The sequence below is a fragment of the Notolabrus celidotus genome, chromosome 3 (assembly GCF_009762535.1).
Source record: "Notolabrus celidotus isolate fNotCel1 chromosome 3, fNotCel1.pri, whole genome shotgun sequence".
Taxonomy (NCBI): domain Eukaryota; kingdom Metazoa; phylum Chordata; class Actinopteri; order Labriformes; family Labridae; genus Notolabrus; species Notolabrus celidotus.
Window position 1 is genome coordinate 11,818,286 of NC_048274.1, and position 14,072 is coordinate 11,832,357.

Genomic DNA, 14,072 nt, shown 5'->3' on the forward strand with positions numbered 1-14,072 from the left:
GCTCGACTTAACCCTTTCTGCCTTTCGCTGCTCCTCCTGCTGCTGCTGCGGCTGCGGCTGCTGGTGGTGAAAAATTAAAAGCAGATATGCAAATAAGTCCTGACATTTAAGAAAGTGAGATGAGGAAATGTGTCACAGTTTAATGTCTGGATCAACATTTTCAGTCAGAGCTTTCCCCTTAAATAATAAAACATATCATTAAAAAAAATCTGAATGTGAAAAAGCTAAATTGTTTTCCCTCTAAATGCTGATTCAGCGTCTCATTCAGATTCATAAAATGTTTTCCTCCCCACTATGAAAGCTACCTGTTGCGCCGATGAGGAGTTGCTAAGCAATGAATTAGGACATCTTGGTCTTGATATCGCAACTGTTACACAAGCTCCTAAACACAGAGGTTAACGTCACACATTGCTCTCCTTTAGTTAAACAAAAGCTCGGCTGAGCTCACATTTCATCATATAGGAGGTAAAAATCTGCTCCGTGAAGTCACACTGATCACACAGCTAAACACTAACACCTGTATTAGACTACTTAAATACAGACTGAAGGAAATAATTCACATTATTTAATTATATCAAGATTAATGTTTCCACACACACACACACACACACACACAACCACACACACACACAACCTTTAGCTGCAGATAACATTAGTCATTTAATGGCCTCTATTTTAAGGTAATGCACTTTTCCTCTCTCAGCTACACTCAAACCAACTAGAGTTATAGAAAATGTATGAAAAGAACAAGAAAATAAGTTTAAGGTCAAAGGTTACTTAAGTTATACAGATTATTTCTATAACAGAGAAAGAAGAGTAGAGATGCAAATTAGATGGAGGTGCGCTTGAGTGTTTATGAAGCATCCTGAGCGTGCAGGAGGTCACAAACGCCCCAAAAGGTTTTGTTAGATTAAGACTTGTTAGTTATTCCAAGCTTATCATCCTTTCTCTGCCCTGTCTTTATATCATAGAGCAAGCTACACCTATCCATAATAGCAAACTACCAATACCGCCATAATAATAATTGAATCAATCATACACACTACCACTCTAACTATGATGACCACAGAGCAGAAAACTCAGTATATTTACTGTTTAGATTTTAGGATACGATGATCCACTCTTTATCATGCTCTGTTTGAACAGGAGCTCCTGATTATTAAATGTATGTACACTACACCTTCTCATTCAATGGTTTGTATTTATTTTAATTATTTTCAACATTGTAGATTAATAATGAAGACATCAAAACTATGAAATAATAGAGTTTTGCCAACAATTGTCAAATAGGACTATCCATTGTGTACTTCTAAAATATAAAACATATTTTTGTTTAACACTTTTTTGTTAATCAAAAAAATCCATATATGTTCTTTCATAGTTTTGATGTCTTCAGTGTTAATCTTGTTTCAAATAATTCAAATGAATACTAACCAATGAATGAGAAGGTGTGTCCAAACTTTTGACTGGTACTTCATATATATATATATATATACATATATATATATATATATTTTATATGCCTTAGCCATATTTTTTATCTATTCGACTCTCTAATTTTGTTTATTTTACTTCCTTTTCTTTACCTCTCTCTCTGTATTAAATGTATTGGTAACGTGTGTGGATTATTCCTAATAAAGAATTTCAACCACCATTTTCATGTCAGACTCATGATGAAGCTTTAAAAAGTGGAGTCAGTCTGGAAAAGAAGGCTGAACTAGTCTTCAGTCTAACACAGCTGTAGACAGTGGGGTGGTTTGATGGTCGTAAACCAAAGGCAAAAAAAAGGGCTGCAAGACGTGTCACTAAATGCATCATCATCGCTTCTATCACCTCGGACAGATAAAGAGGCTGAGGATGCAAACAGTGTGTACAGTATGTAAATTAGAAATGAATGCTCCTCTCATTTTTCTCTTTTGATGACGACATAAAAACAGTATAAGATAAAATAAAGCTTTAATTTAGGCTAATTATGAGCACTTATTCTACAGTATTTACAGGCCTGTTGTTCTGAGGCATGAGTGTGCAGCTTAATTTATATCAGAAATGAACGAATAGATTTTGTCCCCCTCTCTTGCTCTGTACTCTCCGATGATACTTATATTTCTTAATCTCTCAGTACACCCACCCCCCTGTACGGGTGATGTGCTGTGTGCATTCAACATAGAAAGACAAATTATCAAGCAGGGGATTTTTTAGGGGTGGAACAACAGTGCTTAAAATGTAAAAAGCCAATGATTGTCTGATTATCTAAAAGAATACTCTAAGTGGTCTAATCCAATCCTCCGTGGCAACTTTTTCCACCGTAAGCCTCTTTCTATCGCATGGCGTCTGCAGACGAAGAATTTCTCCCTTCCTCATCACTGCTGGAGGCAGACACTATATTCTACAGGGCGATTAATAAGACTTGGCATTTTTTTTTTTTTTTTTTCATCATTGCAATCACCCTGTGGTACGTCACTGGGTTGTGACGTCAATGTTATATCATTCCACATGGCTTTACAGCAAGCGAACGTGACAGCTGAGAGCTGCTCTGCGTTTTCACTGCTCTCCCTTCCAACCTTTTCTCTCTGCAGCCCGCTCCTCTGTTCTCGTCTGAATGGGGGGTTAGTTAAGTGTGTTATTTACCCCTGCCTGCCCCTGCCGAGTGGTAACCACACAAAAAGAGGGCCTTCTCCTCCTGAATGCAACATCCCACTGCCAGCTCTGCCCCTGAGGTCTTAGTCATGAAGTAGTGAGCTTTCAGATTTCTGCAATGAAAAACCCTAAATACAATAATCCTGCTTAGAAATCATTATCTGCACTTTATTCTCGTCATCAAAAAAAAAGGGGGGGGTTTAGGAGACACATGCTGACGTACTTAGAACAGGTTGCCATTCAGGCTGGACAATAAAACTATTGTTATGGAAAACAGATATTTGGAATCATGATTGAAAGGACTTGTATAAAAATATTAAAACGGGCCGTGTGCAAACATGTTCCTTTCTAGGGAGCAGTCGAATCCAAAGACTGGGTCTGAATTTGTGACCGCATTGATGACTGGACGGTGCCAGTTTTCATAAAAAGCAGCAAATATAAAATATTACAGGGCCTCTTCCCAAGTTAACAATTACATAATACACAGACCAATTTACAAATCCTGTTCACCACCAATGAATGACAATGTAATGATATAAATATAGGATTCAGTGAGCCTGACCTCTGGCGCTTGCGGTTAATTCATAAAACTTCTGATGCAAGAGGACTCTCATTGCAAAACACAGAACAGAGACTGAATATCCTATTCCAGATATTTACATAACAAAACTCTCTTCAGTGGAATCAAACAATCCTATCTCCATCTCTGAGTAAAGGTTGTATTTATTGTGCTCTAATGGGATTTTTTTTTACATTTGTCAATGAGTCATGTTTACACTTTCACAGAAACAGAAACTTTAGCTTACGCTTCATCATCGCTAAATGAGCGCTCTCTATTCTGTTTGAAATCATTGTGCATCGGTGACGAATAAAAGACGGCAGCCAGCACGACAGGTTTTCCTGTCTCGTCCGTCTGGCACATTGAAGGATCACACCTTCAATAAAAAAGATGCTCAACTACAGACTCAGTGCCAACGTTCACCAAGAGAGCAAAGACAAACCTGAGACAATGACCTTTAGGAAACAAGAACTTTTGACTCATGATGTGACCGAATATGAAAACGAATAATTTACAAATCCTGAGGGCTGCTGTTTTCAGTTTTGTTTCATGCTTTCAGATGAATAGACTTCATGTATGTGCAGGCTGTTGAGTTGAGTCATTCAAAAAAGGGGGAAAATTCACGGATAGAAAGTTTTCTCAAAGTTGATGTTGACAAAAGACGATTCAGTCACATCAACGGCCAATACTTCCTGATAAGCTGTTACACCTCAGGATAATTAAAAATAATTGTACAACTTTGTTCTAATAAAGATGTAGTTAAAGAAAAATGATGATGATAAATAGTCAAATATGGAGAAAATGACAAACCTGTGTTGTACACATGTGAACAGTTAGAACATGTGCAATCAGACAGCGTGGTGTTAATCTGTACCTGATAAACTGAGCTGTACAGCGTGCTCCTGTTTGCTGTAACACTGAGCTCTCAAATTCAAACGCTATTCCCCTAAAACACTGGAAGTCTTTCTGTCATTGAGTTGAAGAAAAAAAATACATAAACGTATATATATATATAAATATATATATACTATACACCTAACTGGCTATGTTTGCAGTGGTGTTTTTGCTTTTTTTGTTCCTGTCTGTCCGGAGATCCTGCGTGTATCCATGGTAACATTGTTTACATACGAGATCAGCTGTTAGCTGCTCGTAGCATGTTGACGCTAAACGATACTAGGCCCGATGTTCCCTGCGAGGTGAGGAGGAGGAGGCAAGGACGATGTGCTGGTATTGAGGTGCAAGCAAGCGGCAACCTCCGGTCTAAAAATATGAGTCAATGCGGAAGTGTTAAAAGCTGCAGTTCATCGAGGATCCGCTTGAGGCTGGCTCCGGAAGTACCGGAAGTCACATACACATGAATGGGGAAAAGACGATTTTTGCAGCATTAATAAACATGTTTACAGCCTGGTACAAAAGATGAGTGTAGTCTGAATGGCTAATTTCTCGACGTCCTCTCACTGTGAGGGGGGTGAATTTTTTTCTAATTCGGCAATTTCGAAGATATTGAGATTACCAGTCTTCCAATGAGAGGCACAGCTGCCTGTGGGAACACTGCAGCTGTTGGCTAGGAGGCTCAAAGCCCGCCTCTTTACTTCCCACTGGCTCGACAGAAGCAATATGGCTGCCGCAGCCGATTGGTCTCAAAACAGCTCTTCAGAAACAGATGGGTGACGTCACGGATACTACGTCCATATTTTTTACAGTCAATGGGTGCAAGCTAAGAAAAGACGACATCGACCTGTCCTTCCACCCACCGTTATGGGGACTGTATGATCTATCTACGATAAGGAGGACGAGCTAACCCAGCATCAGAGGGAATACTGGCAGAGTAGCATCATGCTAACAGAGCTAACACCGGACACGAACACCACATTGGAAGGATTAAACCTGCTGTGGGCGGACAGGATACAGGAGAGCAAGACCGAACACACTGGTGAAGAAGGCCAGCTCAGTCCTGGACCCTGTGGAGGTGGTGGCTGACAGGAGGATTATGGCCAATCTGTCATCTCTGATGAACATTTCTTTTTTAGATATATATTCTGATAGATTAGATATATATTGACATAGAGTGGTCTAGACCTCCCATGTTTGTAAAAGCGTCTTAAGATAACGTTTGTTGTGATTTGGCGCTATACAAATAACGATTGATTGATTGATTGATTGATATAAAGAAAACCTTTATCGTATCTAACTTGAGGAGTTAGATATAAGGTGTTCTACTCCGGATAAACTCTGCTGTGTTTACGTTGGAAATCTGTTAAAAAAAAAAGAAGTGGGAGTTTTTTTCCAATTCTACTTCCTGTCTCACTTTCAATGTATTGTGTAATGTGCCTTGAAGTACTTCTATCTTGTAGGGATGGGCAATGATTTTGGAATATTCAAATATTCGTTCACTTTGTAAAAATCGAAGAGTAACTTGGAATATTTTCTCATTTTCAAAGTACAATTTTTCATCGTTTTTATCGGTGGCAGGTTGTAATACGGTATTCCCGACAGATGGTAGCTGTAGAGCATCTTAAAGCCGTTTGCTAACCGCACTGAACTACAGAAGAAGAAGAATGCTAACTGCATTGAATAGTAAAAGAAGATGAAAACATTGGCGACAGTCGGGGTGATTTTCTCTGTTTCTGAATCTCACAATACTACACATGTATTTCAAGAGACAAAGCATGGCGCCACACCTCGTCACAGAAACACCGACGTAAAGCTCGAGACAGACGCTGTCAGTGCCCGCTACTAGCAGCACCTCGTCCTGCTGCTGGTTAACGCGACTGCCACACAAACAGGCTGTTAATGGGACAGGTCTCTCTCTCTCTGTGTATGTGTATGTGTGTGTGTGTGGGAGGGTGATTATTCAAATAATCGTCGAATAGATGCCAATGATTATCAAATAGTATTTTGGCTTGAAATGCCCTTCCCTACTATCTTGTAGAATTATGTGTATACTATACTTTTATTTTGAAAATCCAGCCAATATATGTTTAAAGCAAACGCTGTTTTTTGTATGGCAGGCCATGTACGGAAATATTTGTAGGATGCCTGTGTAGCCTCCTACATGCCGTCTGAAAAACGACACAAACTTTACTAACAGCAGTTCATCAAAGTGTTGCTCGACAGCACCACCAGTGGCCAAGAACTCCTTAGTGTATCTTTAACAAAAACAACAGGAGTACGATCTGTCAAAACAAAAGAGTGATGCCGATCCAGAGGTGAAACTCTACTCTCCATGCTCCTTTCTCTTCATCTTCTCAGTGCACCCTGTCGTAATTCTCCTTTAACACCTGTTTATTAACTTCTGCTGTCGGAACATATGACGTTACACCTTTCGCTGGCTCGGGGTTCTGTCAGCCGCTACTGAGGAAAAAGTTGTGGCAAACCTCTGAATACTCATACATGTGTCCTTTATTTGAACTCTCAGTGTGGATTTTTCAGGATCGGAAAACTATTGTATGGCTTAGCAGCAGCAGCGTCTTACGTGTCCTGCTGCTGCTGCTGCTCTTTAATCCCTGCGTACGTGATAAATGACAAGACTGACAACCAAAAAACAAGCTACATATTTTAAATGCCTGCGTTCTGATCACACAAACTCTGGACATGTTTAGGGCTCTTGCTCTGGTGTCTCTCAGTGCCACGCGCGGTAACAGAGCGGTCAGGAAGAAGACATCAAGCGGGTCAGAAGAGAATTCTGACTATGGGTAGAAATATCAATTAATGACAAATACTCTCTACTCCTAATGTTGCTTTAGAGCTTAAAAACTCAACTCAGGACACTTCTGAAACACTGATCCCTGTCAGAGTGGGAAGTATTTTCACCATTATTCCATTATAACATTATTTATCATAAATTATCTGTACATCGTGATCCATCTTTTTTTTATTTTGAGTGTTAGTTGTTGGTTTTACTCCTTCCTTTTTCAGGGTTGAGCACTATCTATGAGTTAAACGACGGCAAGCAGGTAGTGCTGCTCTTCTTTCCCTGCAGGGTAATAAATAATCAGCATAAAGCTTTGTTTGCATTGTCTGGTTACCTTTTTTGAGCAGACCTGTCTGTAAACACACAAGAGGCTTTCTACATATCCATGCTGTCGATGATTTGAAAGTGGCCTCATTTATTTCAGGTTATATTTGCATGTTTTGTGAGCACAGTTTTCACAGCACCTCGCTGACTTAAAGTTAAAACGTGTGTGTGTGTGTGTGTGTGATCCCCTCACCTAAACTTCACACTTCCAGCTACATGATTTACACACCAGCTTCTCCCTGATGATGTTACACTGGCTGTAAATGAAACCACGTGTTGTTGCAACAAAAAAAAAAAAAAAACCTACTCTCGTCTTTGCAACCGAAAGTCAGACAACCTTCTCATACGGCAGAGAGGGGGGCTGATGGGTTTGTGTGAAGACGAAGAACATGTGTGACATCAGCAGTGAACCTTCAGTGACCGCTGTCAAGATTTCATTTGTGCCTTTTTCTTGCCAGCTGAAGACGTAGAAACCTTTTCATACAAAAGGCTTTTTCAAATATGAAATCCCTCATAAATAAAACACATTACAAAAGGTTAGTTCTTATACTCTGTTAACGGTTCTTCTTTGCTGACTACATTTCCTCATTATCAAATCCAAGAGAGGAAAAGCTTAAAGCCAGCAGAAGATAAAAATTTAAACAACGTCAAGAAAGACAAAACTTTTCGAGGAAAGGAGAACATCGCTGACAGCTTTTCCATAAATCATGAACAACACAGCGATTACACTGTCCCAATGAGTAGGGGAGATCCATCCCAGCACGCAGTGAGCACAACACCAGACAGGTTGCCAGTAAGCTGCATCAAAGGGCTGACACCTACAGACACACACTTCACCAAACTTTTAAAACTAACTGGTAACTCATCTCACTGTATTGCCCTGCATTTGGGTTTGCTTCTTAAAAATGTACATAAATGTATTCCAAATACAAATACATAGATCGGCTGCAAGATTCAGTTTAACCCTCCTGTTAACCTCAAATTGACTAACATCTTTTAACCTTGGGGTCAATTTGACCCCAGTAATTTAATCCTCCAGAAACTGATTGCTACACAGGTTTATGTTTCCGGTACTTTATGTTTTTTTTTAAGGTTATAAAAATGTATGTTATAGTGACCTCAATATCATCCAAAACTAAAACAAATGTGTGTGAAATGTTGAAATGTCTTATGTTCTATACAGCTGAAACAGCCTGGGGTCAAATTGACCCCAAGGAACACTGATGTGTAATTTTTTCACAGGAAATTGGAACATATCAACATTTTAATTTTATGTTTTTACCCAGTTGTCTGGATTAAATTAGGAAAAGTCATGAAATATGAAGCCAAAAAAAAAGATGTAAATCATTAATTTAGAGGAGTTAAACATTGAATGGGGTCTAATTGACCCCAAGGATAATAGAAGGGTTAAAAGGACAGTGCGATGATGACGAAGATACACAATACAGAAAGTGATCAAGACAACACTAACTAACCTCTCATCCATCTTTTCACTTCATTCTCTGTTCTTTTCACACATTTTTACACCTCTATGCCTACAAGTTACGCTTGTCCAATTTTGCAGAGTACAAATAAGATTTAATATAAACTGTGTTGGATTATGGGGCACGCAACAACACAATAGCCGAGCCGGACAATTAATTAAAACTAGAGATAGACCAATTAATCAGTCGGCCGATTAACGGCGTTTTAGAATAATACAGAATCACCTAATGCCTGGACTCCAGAGGACGATTAAAAAAGTAAACAAATAATGTCTGCAAACACTACAGGCAGACTCGTCGGGCTGCTTTTGAGCAATGTCAGTGCTTCTTCTTGTGTCCATTCTGTACTATAAATGTCTTCAATCACTGTCGTCTTTTAACATCCTAAATGACAGCTACTGGCTAAATAACATACGTCATGATGTACAGAATAATGCAGTTTAATGGTGCTTCTGACATAAATATCAGTCATGTTCCAAAACCTGTGACTCAGTGTATTTTTATATTCCAAATGTATGTAAAACATGCTACTGACTACAATAACCATGTATATTCAATTGTAATGCGCACAGAATAATGGATGTTATTATTGTTATTATTGTTATTTTTATAGATGAAAGAAAACAATATTATGATATCAACCATTGGCCAACCTGCTCTCTAAACATCAACATCAGCACCGCCATTAAAAAACATATTGGTCGACCACTAATTAAAACTAATTTAAAGTAATATTTACAAATCAAATTACGCACTTTGCTCAATCATAACAAAAAAATGTATCTCATTGAAAGTTGATAAGGTGTGTACTGCAGTAAGTGTACAACACGCTGTTCACACACACCTACAAAGAGACTGGACAACAGCTGTGTAGCGCAAAGAAGAAGAGTTTACTCCACACCTGTGTTAGTTTGAAGTCTTAAAGCCCCGGTCCCTGAATATGTCAACACTGAAGTACTTCTAAGATTGCCAGTTGAGTGACAGGTCAGCAACTGTGTCAACTTTAATTGATGGACATACTTTAATTAGGAATTGTAGAATATAAAATGTTTGCTTTTTTTTGCTGCATTAAAATTTCTAATATTCAAAAATGTATGATGGACCAATACTTTGCCAGTAAAGATGAAGTTTGTGGCTTAAAAAAGCAACTCAATGTCTGTCTCTTTAATTCAAATGTTGGGGCTGGAATCATATAACATATTCAAATAAAGACATCACAGCTGTCTTGTAACTGTTGTTCCTTGTTGATCATTTTCTTTAACCCACAAAGTTTCCTCTAACTTCAAATGTTCTGTAACTTAGAAGAAAATGAAATGCTAAATCAATGGTCTCTGAGTTTATGGTCATATTCATATAGTGTCCTGAATGATGCCCAGTTTAAGGCCTGGTGTAATGTGGGCGCTAACCTACTAACAGCCTAAAACACAATGAAGTGGAGAAACAACTGCTGGAAATTGCACAACTGAGCCAAACTGGACTTAAATATATTTTTAGTTGTCTTATCATTTCTCACAAAAGCTCCAAGGACACAAAAACAATGTGTGTGATCTGATGCCTTCCACTCCAGAACTGCACGCTTCATTTATAAAAAATAACACTCACAATATGTGCATGCTTGTATACATTGTCTACACACAATTTATGCAAACAGCATTGTTTTTTAACAAGCATTTTATCTGCAGCTCGCTCGTCCTCATTGTGCTTTGATACAACCTGATGAAGGTGTATTGGTTTGAAAAAAAGAGAGAAAGCAGCATGGCTTTGTGTTGGATCTGTTAGCTGATGTGTGTAAACACGCTGGTTTTATGCAGCTTGTGTGTACAAGCTTACTAAAAGAAATAGAAACACACACAGACTGTGGACACTGAATAATCCCGGTGTGTGCTCACTATCTTTTGGTTTTGTTGACTGCTACAGTCAGAGGGGAGCATAGGCCACATCAATGGCTGTGCTGCTGTTGGCTGTGTTGTTACTCTTGCAGGATTATGAAGTCAGGCACTTGAAATTAATTATGTGGGGTGCACATTTTTAAGAGACCGTTTCCCTCCAAAAAATATAGAAATAAATGCAACTATCTTTTATATATCCTGTCAATTTTATTATAGATGAATTGATCCGTTTGTTGGTAGAAACTATTTTTAAAAAATGGTCCATCAGTGTTTCTCAAAGATAAAAAATATGCCTTGTTTTGTCCTCAACACAAAGATTTTTAAATTTAGACTAAATTGTTTAAAGAAAACTTTGAAGTAATCACATCTTCTAAGCTGTGATCATAATTTGATGTATTTTCCTTTACAAATAATGAATTAGTGTCTCATTCATTGATGCAGTTTTCAAACAATTTAATAGATAACATATCATAAGCATTTATAAACATGACATATTGTAACTCTGTAACTGTGCTGCTGCCTATCTTGCCCAGGACTCTCTTGGAAAATAGATTTTTGATCTCAATGAGCATTTCCTGGTTTAATAAAGGTTATAAATAAATAAATAAAATAAATAAATAGTGTCTACAAATAAAGTGCATGTTAAACGTTGATATGTAATTCTAGGTTGAGAACTGCATTCATTGATGCAGTTTGCAAAAAATGTCATAGATAACTTGTCATAAGCTTTTCATAAACATCATAATATTATGTCTCCAAATAAAGTGCATGTTAAATGTTGATATGTAATTATAGGTTGAGAGCTGCATGCATTGATGCAGTTTGCAAAAAATATCATAGATAACTTATCATAGGCTTTTTATAAACATCATAATATAATGTCTCCAAATAAAGTGCATGTTAAATGTTGACATGTAATTCTAGGTTGAGAATAATTGGTTTAAATGTTGCATTTTTTCATCAAATTGACTTTTGACAAATGAATTATTTTAGATTTACAGCCTATATGACCCTGTATAATATAACACTGCAATAAATTATGCAATCTGGTTTAGTCTGTCATAAACTGATGGGGTAATTGATAATACATTGTTCTTCTTACTGGAAATGATTTCCTGAATAAGTCATTGAAGGTTGACATATGTGACTGAAGATTGATCAGTTGGAGGAAGATCTTTTTGTTTTGTCGTTTTCTGATTTGCTTTGTGTGGGGTGTTTTCCTCCTCTGTTGCACATGTGCACTCAGGGTAGATGTGGATGATCAGTGGGCCTACTTTTTGAACAATAACAACAGCCATGGTCCCAGTTGGTGGTGGGGTGGGGGGGGGACCTACCTGTTCTCTGGATATACAGGGTAACGAAGGTCTGCGAGGCATTTTACAGCTGCCATAATAGCTGGTCGATGTCTCCCCAAGTGAAACACAACTGGACCTTCTCCGAGGTCTGATCACAGGGACCTTTTCCTCCGTGGTGGAAATCCCACTCGGTGCTTCCCTCGTCGGGTAGTAGCGGTCAAAACAGAGCCCCAACAGGGAGCCACAAAACCCCGTAAAGCAGGCGAAGAGGGGTCTGAGCAGGGCGGGCAGTCCGCTCAAACTTGTGAAAGAAACCAGCCACACAACGCTGGCGAAAACCAGTATAAGAACACTGTGTTTGAGTTTCAAAGTGGGGATGAGTGTGAGCAGACCCACACATCCCAACACGAATAACAACCTGCCCACCATTTGCATCTGGTGTTGGTCCTCTCCCCATTGCAAAAACCGCAAAACCAAAAAATCCCCGAGGTAACACGAAGCTGGCAGTGACAGGAGCCAACATTTACTGCTCTCCCTCTTTTTCCTCCTCAGGTAAAACGTCAGAAAGAAGAAAGCACATCCTATGCTGAATAAAGGGCTGATGGACTGGGAGAAGCCCGACAAAAAAGTCCGCAAATCCCAAAGAGAGTCACTTTGCAAGCTCCTAGAAATGAGGAAAGACACCGCGAGGATCACAAACGCGCTCACGTACAAGGCTGAGACCTTCAATAGTTTGGAGTTAAGTATGTCTTCGTTGCAAAACCTGCACACATTAAACAAAAATCCCCTCCGATGGTCCTGTTTGAGAGGGGTGACGCAGCTCTTCACATAGCCGTTCCTGAAGCCCTCTGAGCTGTTTACACTTCCAGCTCCGTCGTGGTGGTGCCTCGTTTTACTGTGCAGAACCTCTCCTTCCTCCCGTGCAGCAGCCATGGTACAGACTCTGGCTCCTCGGAATCCACGCTTAAAGTCCCCCTCTTCGGATATTCACGCCGTGTTAACGCTCAACTACATGACAGCAAACGCACTCCATGGTCACTCAAACGTGCTCCAGCACTTGGACTAAAGAAAGAAGGTGAGATGTTGTTTTTACAGAAAAGGGACTCTCTGTCGCCCCCTAGAGGACACAACTCATAACGCAGGGCTTTGTACTGGTAACCAATCCCTGCATCTGTAATGTAATATAATCAGTGGTGGACAGTAACAGAGTACATTTACTTGAGTTTCAGAAATGGTTAAAGTGTTTCATATATGTATATATATATATATATATATATATATATATATATATATATATATATGGCAAGCCGTTCAGGAAATTAATATATACTGAATGAAGTCTGAATATATTGAATGAAACTCGATATATATGGAATGAAAGTCTGAATATATTGAATGAAACTGCAAATATATGGAATGAAAGTCTGAATATATTGAATGAAACTCCAAATATAATATTTGGTTTCATCCAAAAGTGATGATCGGACAGTCTGCACAGTAGTGATGTTTTTGATCTGATACTGAGTAAAATTCAGGCTGGTATCGGCGATACAGATCCGATACCGATACTTTGTGCAAATACACCTAATGTGTCTGGTAAATCTAAAAAAAAGTAGTGTATGTCTGAGTTATTTATTTATTAATTTTAAACTTGTAAGTATATCGAGATAGCGGTCTCATTTACAATATAGCCGAGCTAATACAACAACAGAAAAAAACAAAAGAGGATACAATCATACAAAATATGTGAAAATGGTGTTTTAAACACAAACAAAAAAGAAAATAAGTAAAACAATAAAACCAGTAAATAAATTATTGTTTCATTATTAAGAACTAGAACTAGTAGTTCCCACCAACCGCGTATCATTTAGACAAGATCTCAATGGTTTAGTTACTTTCCACTGTGTTCCTGTTAATGATAAACATTACCTAAAATGACTGAAGTATCAAAAGTATCGATATTTTGATTTGAGAATCGATTTTAGAGCATAAAGATCTGGTATCGGAAGTATCGATATTTCAGTATCGATCCGCACATCACTACTGCATAGACAGACGAGAGGAACACGGAGCAGTGGGCTGCAGAAGCATTTAGCAGGGTAGTAAGCCAGTGCACATGTGAAAATATCACAGGTTATACACACTTCTACAAAGGCTAAATATATTGCCCCTTCCTTATTGCGGTGGTTC

The 14,072-nt window shown here is 38.6% G+C and overlaps 1 protein-coding gene across 2 annotated transcripts in view; it reads right to left on the minus strand.

The window, feature by feature from the left end:
- pde3b (phosphodiesterase 3B) overlaps positions 1 to 13,074 on the minus strand; it is a 64,416-nt gene extending 51,342 nt beyond the window's left edge. The window contains exon 1 of one of the 2 annotated variants that reach the window (XM_034680073.1): positions 11,922 to 12,972. In XM_034680073.1, coding sequence (XP_034535964.1) covers positions 11,922 to 12,815 — 894 coding nt within the window. In that variant the 5' untranslated portion in view covers positions 12,816 to 12,972. Of the gene's footprint in view, positions 1 to 11,921 lie in introns of both variants that reach the window. The other variant, XM_034680072.1, reaches the window with a different exon arrangement.
- Positions 13,075 to 14,072: the final 998 nt, after the last annotated feature.